Genomic DNA, 6219 nt, shown 5'->3' on the forward strand with positions numbered 1-6219 from the left:
GATTGGGCCCACGCAGGTAATTCAGAACACTCTCCCTTTGTTAACCTTTATAAACTTAGTTACATCCCTTTTGCCATGTAATAAAACGTATTCACAAGTTCCAGGGATTAGGGCACAGACATCTTTGTGGGGGATTGGGGCATTTTGCCCACCATAACTAACTAATATCAACAGTTTTGATAATTAGTTGCATTAATTATAAAAAGTATTAACCCTACTAAAAATAATTATAAAAATAATTAAAATAATTATAAATACAAAAAAGATATTATAGTGTATTTAGTTAGTACAAGAACCCTGTACCTCCCTGTATCCATATATTATAAAGTATAATGATAATGTTTGCTAAGAGGTAAGAAATTCAGAAATTGTCTTACACCATAGAAAACACACTTCTTTGTGGAAAAGGTTAATAAACTGAAATGTCATTCCCCTAATGATAGTTGAATTGTACAACATAATTTACTTATTTTGAGATTTTATCCAACTTTCATTGCTTGAAATTAATTGGATACCTACACCTCTTAGGAGTAGACTAGAAAGTCCACACACAAACCATGTCCCCATCATTTCTCATTTATCTTACAGTTTCCTGCTGAGTAGGTGGGGACTTGAATTTCTTTCTCATTTGGTACCAGTAGCTCCATGTGGTTACAAATGACTCTCTCAAGATAACAGAAGCTTCTTAAAATCAGAGACTCCGACTTGTTCAGATTTGTATCACCAGTGCCTGGCACATTACAGATGTTCCACAAATATTTGTTGAAAAATGACTGAGCTCATGAATATCACAGCTAACAAATGTTTATTAAACAGCCAGTGTGTACAAGTTGATCACCCATTGATTCAGTGTTTACTGAATGATCTCGTGCCTTCAAGCCATCACTTACCTGATTTCTTTCTGATTATTCTTGGCCACTGTTGCTGTAAAAGAACAGAGGTCTCTACTACAGGTGATTCAGTACAAAAAGCCTGAACTAGAAACCAGGTGCCTTGAATTCTGCTCTGATATTAATAAATTGTATGTTTCCCAAGCAAATTAATTAATTTCTGAGCCCCAACTTACTATCTATAAAATGAAAATGTAAAATAAGATCCTTAAAATTTCTTCCAGCTTTTAAATTTTTACACTTAGAATTTTTCTTTTGAAGTAAAATGGGAAACTTGAAAGATAAAAGAGTTCAAGATTGATCCTAAACATAAACCCTCATTTAATTGTTTTTAGCCCTTGTCTGGCTGTTAGCATTCATAAGATGCAAGTCGTTTTACCTTAAACCTTAACTGCCTTTATTTTTAATGTCTTTAAGAATTTTGTCTCAACTATTTATTTATCCTTTCATTTAATTTTTCAAGACTGAAAGAGGAAGAAAATTTCAATGAGATACCTCAAATGCAATTTTTTAAAATAAAACAAAGAATAGGGGATAATATCTGACATGGACACTATAGATTTTCTATTAGTAAGTCAAAAGCAGGGCCAGGTAAAAGAAGCCAGCTGAATTGAATATTCTTATTATCCAAGTTCTACTATCAGACTGGGAAAAAATATTGCTTCTTTCCCTTAAGTAACAATTTTAAGGGAAGGACTAAAGCTAATAGTTTATCCATTATGAACGTGACAATATACCAATTAACCAAATTTTTATGTGCTGCACCCATTATACACAAAATGAAAGGACTTTTTTCTGAAATACAGAAGTAGTTAGTTCCAGTAGAACTATCTTATAACTTAGAGAGAGAATATATAAGGATCACTCCGTGTACCAGAATCTAATAGTCTTAATTCTGTGAGACCTAAAAATTCTGTTAAATTTGAAATGTAGTGTTTGCCCCACTCTTATTTTTGCCTTGTGAAGAAACTCAGTACACTACAAAATTATTAACTGATTTTATTTGAAGTAGTTCTAAGATATTTCCTGCCTCTAGGCATTATATTCAAAACCTAGACAATAGTTTTTAAGGAAGGGCGGATATGAGCCTTGAACATTATGTATTGTTATACCTGGAAGAGATTTTTGAGATCATCTGTTAGAAAACCCTCTTATTTTGTAGATAAGGAAACTGAGGAAACAGCTTTTATTTTCAGTTCTTAGCAGAATCATGACTTTAAAGTCATGTACTGCACTGTGTGTTGGATGGCATTTTAAAATAAAAACATGAAGTATTTTGCAACTACTCAAAAGTATAGTATGACCAGAAGAGAAATTATTTTAAATTATAATTTAATTTAGATAAAGTGAATTACTATTCATTTATTATTTTTCTGTTTAGGTGAAAAGAGATTTGAATGTCCGGAATGTTCTAAAAGATTTATGCGGAGTGATCATCTCTCCAAACATGTCAAAACGCACCAGAATAAGAAAGGTGGTGGGACAGCTCTTGCCATTGTTACCTCCGGAGAACTGGACTCATCTGTAACAGAGGTGCTTGGCTCCCCAAGAATTGTCACAGTTGCAGCCATTTCTCAAGATTCAAACCCAGCAACTCCCAATGTTTCAACCAACATGGAAGAATTCTGAAAAGTTATTTATAACAGAGACCTCTAGTGCTGCACTTAAGTTTACACACATTTGAAAATCTGGAAATGGGCTGGTCAGGTGAATTACAAAGTAGGAAATCATGTTTTCATTCTTGGCTTCTTTAAGTATTCCAAGATTTTGGGTCAGCACATGAAGTGTTGAATTTTTAAAAATATAAAAAGCAAACAGATGTACTGGAAACAGGTAGAAAAGTATTTCCTCCATATTATACGTTGTAGTTATTTGGAGATCTATCACATTATCTTTAAACTGAATCTTCCCCTCTCTTAACATCATGTGTTAACATGTTTAAAAAGACAGACCTCAGTAGTTTGTAGGCTGGACCTTAATTGGACTTGTTTTCTTTGAAAGTACTTTGTTATAAATTCAGTCAGTAATAATTTATGTGGATTTATTTTTTTTTGCAGTAGCACAGAAAACAGATAGTTAACTGATGATAGAGATAATACTTTATTTCCTTAGCTTGATTTTTGGAAAATCAACTGAAAATAGTTTTGGCCGTCTTTTCTAAATATTAGAAGTTCTTCAACAGTTGAATTAGGTAAGTTCCAAAAAAGTAATCTGAGAGGCATCTCAGATCTTTATTACCACTACATTGTAGTAGTGCGTATGCAGACAATCAGTGAAGTCCAAGTACTTTCTCCATTTGGAGACACAAGAGGAACTTAGAGCTAAACCTTAGGTTAAATTTTAGATTGAAACCTTAGGAAAATACTGGGGGGAAAACAAAACTCATAATAGCTTCAGAAAAATAAAATGAGGCAATTTAACAGGTAAGGTTTTGAAGTTAGGATTGATTATATTCCTAACCCTAGGTTGAACCACAAAGTTCATTTTAAATGTTTATCTTGGAAATATTTGCATAGAGTTTAAATCGTTCTGTAGTTTCATATTCTGTAAATATGAATTATGTTGACAATGTGCAAAATTCTTTATGCTTTGACTTGGTAGCCAAAGAAAGAATTATCACACTTTTTTTTAAGGCCAGCAGAAAATTATCTTTTAACTACATTACAATTTCTTTTTTCCTCTTTACTAAAAATTAGCGAATCCCATTTTATTTCTAGCACTGTGTTAGAGGCTGATTAAGAATTTATAACACAGTAATGTCTTTATGTTATGCCAATAACTGAATTTTCCCTAAGAAGACAGCCTAACAAATATATAACAGATGTGATACTATGAAACAAAAATTATTTTTTAAAAATCAGAATAATTTCAATTAAGTGACTAAAGAAAAAATGTATTTCATTGTTTATACAAGGGTCTTAATAGGAAAGATGGCCAAAAGTTTCATATAAAAAAAATTGGGAGTATACCAGTAGCTTAAATATTAGTAAGATATTTAATAGTTTAAAAATATATTTACAAAGAATTATAATGGAATTGGAATTGACCATTTGAAAACTAAAGTTTTTAACTGCTCGGTTTATTAACACCATTAGTTTGGGGACTGTTTGAATATAGGTGTATGTTTTCTTGTGCATTCCCTATTATTTCAGGAAAAGTACTACTCATGCGAAATCTCTTCCGAAATTGTGATGTTTCTTGTATTTTTGATGAAGGAGAAATACTGTAATGATCACTGTTTACACTATGTACACTTTAGGCCAGCCCTTTGTAGCGTTATATAAAACTGAAGGTCTTTTGTGCTTTCAGTTTGTATAAAAAAGCTTTGAGATTAAAGGAAAAAAAAATTTTTACACTGTGGTTATAAATTTCAAGTTTCTTAAAGCTTTTGTAGACTTGTAACAAAGTCTTTAAATTTTAGTTGGATTTTGTAAATTGTTTTGTATATTTTATTTAACGTACTCTTAACAACTGATGTATCTGGCTTTAAAACATCAGAATCAGTTTGTTGCTTTGTTTGGTACAGAGGAGCATTTGGTAGTATTACTTTTAATTTTATTATATAGGAGCTGAAACATCAAATATATATTTTATCTATCATTATGCTACACAATCAGTGCTATAAATTTTTTTATGCAAAGAAACTTTCGTAATGTTTGAATCATGTTTCCTCAGAGTGACACTTTTTGTTGTTGTTAATACCGAGTATGAGCTCTCTGCACCATTATTCCATGAACCAATTTTAATGCATACCTATGTATGCTCCTCAGAAACCGAAGTTATTTTTTAATCAACAATGAGGCCTATTATAAATTTAACAAAATGAATTTGGATAGCTTTATAGCATATAAAATATATTAATTTGTGTTAGCAGGTGCACATTTCACCACTGAAATTATAAATCTTTTGACAGTCTGTTCTGCATACCATTCTGAATCCACTCTTCTGTCTTATAAGAATCGTAAATTTCAGTGTCCTTTATTTGACTCAGTGGGATATAGCTGTTATAAGTAATAGGGCACAGATGTGCAGTAGAGTCTTGTTTAATGACATTTCACTGTTCATTCCCTTTGCCACTGTTATAAAACTTTTCTTTATTGTAATTATCAGTGCAAAGCTATGTATTTATCATGGTAGAACTCCAGTGTTAGAATAGTTTTTTCTTACAGTATACTTTCTTTGGTTAGGTTTGTGTATGTGTTGCTGATTACATTAGAACTTGATGTTAAGTCATTATTTATCACACTCTCATGAGAGCAGTAATAAAAGTGTGTAATCTAGGAGAAAAAGTTAATTTGTCAAACTTAGATAAGCATGATGTTTAGGTCCTATTTTTCAATTTTATAACTGTTTTATTGCAACAATATTTGTATTTAAGTCTTCATTTTAAGGCCTTGTGGTGTTTTTTTATGCATGTCACTAAGTTGTCATCCCACATAAATTGATGTGCAGCATAGGGTATTAAATCTACATAATGATTTTAAAACAGAAATAGTTGATGGTAAAATGTAAATGTTTTGCAAAAATTCCTTATAAAAAGTTTTGTAGTAACATTTCACTTGTAAATTTTTTTTTGTAAAAAAAAAGAAAAAAAAAAAAAGATGAGTCCAGAAAAAAACCTGTTTCCCATATCCTAGAATTTAGACAATTATTCTGCCAGCAAAGCCTCCGGGGCTGTAATTGACATTTTTACAGTGCTGATTTGTATAAAATTTGTTTTTTGTGGATTTGGAAATAAAATCATGTACAAGTTGTTGCCTGCAATAACAATTGCAAGTAACCTATTAAAAATTCCCTTGAGTTTAACATGTTTCTTCATTTAATTATGTATGCTATAAAACAGCAATAAATTGTTTGAACTATCAACCTTTTTATAATGATGAACACTGGAAAGTAAATGCTTCTCACTAGAAAACATATTGGCAACTCTTCATAATTCCTGGTATTAAGATCTGGTCACCATTTCTCTGAACGTACCACCAAAGAACACCAATTCAAATTTCATGTTAATTTGTAGCCATTGCTCTAGACATGTATGGAAATTAAAATTTGATTTAGGGACATTTTTTACTTAAATATTTTTAAACAGTAAATGTTAGGAAATTGTAGGAAGACCTAAAAACGAAAACATAATTAAGATGTTTCTTAAGCTTACAGAAACACTAAGAAGCAATGTATGCCATATATATAGATGCCGCAGTTTATAAGCAGAAGCTATTGTCTTTTCCTCTTGGGAGAGCCCTGCAAATCTCATGCAGAACCTTAATGGACATAATGAATACATTACTATAACAACTTCAGTTAACAGATTTCCAAACCCAGGACAGAT

General features: G+C 31.3%; 1 protein-coding gene across 1 annotated transcript in view; it reads left to right on the top strand.

Annotated features, from left to right (window-relative positions):
- Positions 1-5696, top strand: part of SP4 (Sp4 transcription factor) — a 69380-nt gene extending 63684 nt beyond the window's left edge. The window contains exon 6 of the mRNA XM_027102647.1: positions 2272-5696. Within this exon, the coding sequence (XP_026958448.1) occupies positions 2272-2519 (248 nt within the window). The 3' untranslated portion in view covers positions 2520-5696. The remainder of the gene's footprint in view (positions 1-2271) is intronic.
- Positions 5697-6219: the final 523 nt, after the last annotated feature.

This window comes from Aethalodelphis obliquidens, unplaced genomic scaffold (assembly GCF_003676395.1).
Source record: "Aethalodelphis obliquidens isolate GAN/ISIS:26980383/991018 unplaced genomic scaffold, ASM367639v1 scaffold5, whole genome shotgun sequence".
NCBI lineage: Eukaryota > Metazoa > Chordata > Mammalia > Artiodactyla > Delphinidae > Aethalodelphis > Aethalodelphis obliquidens.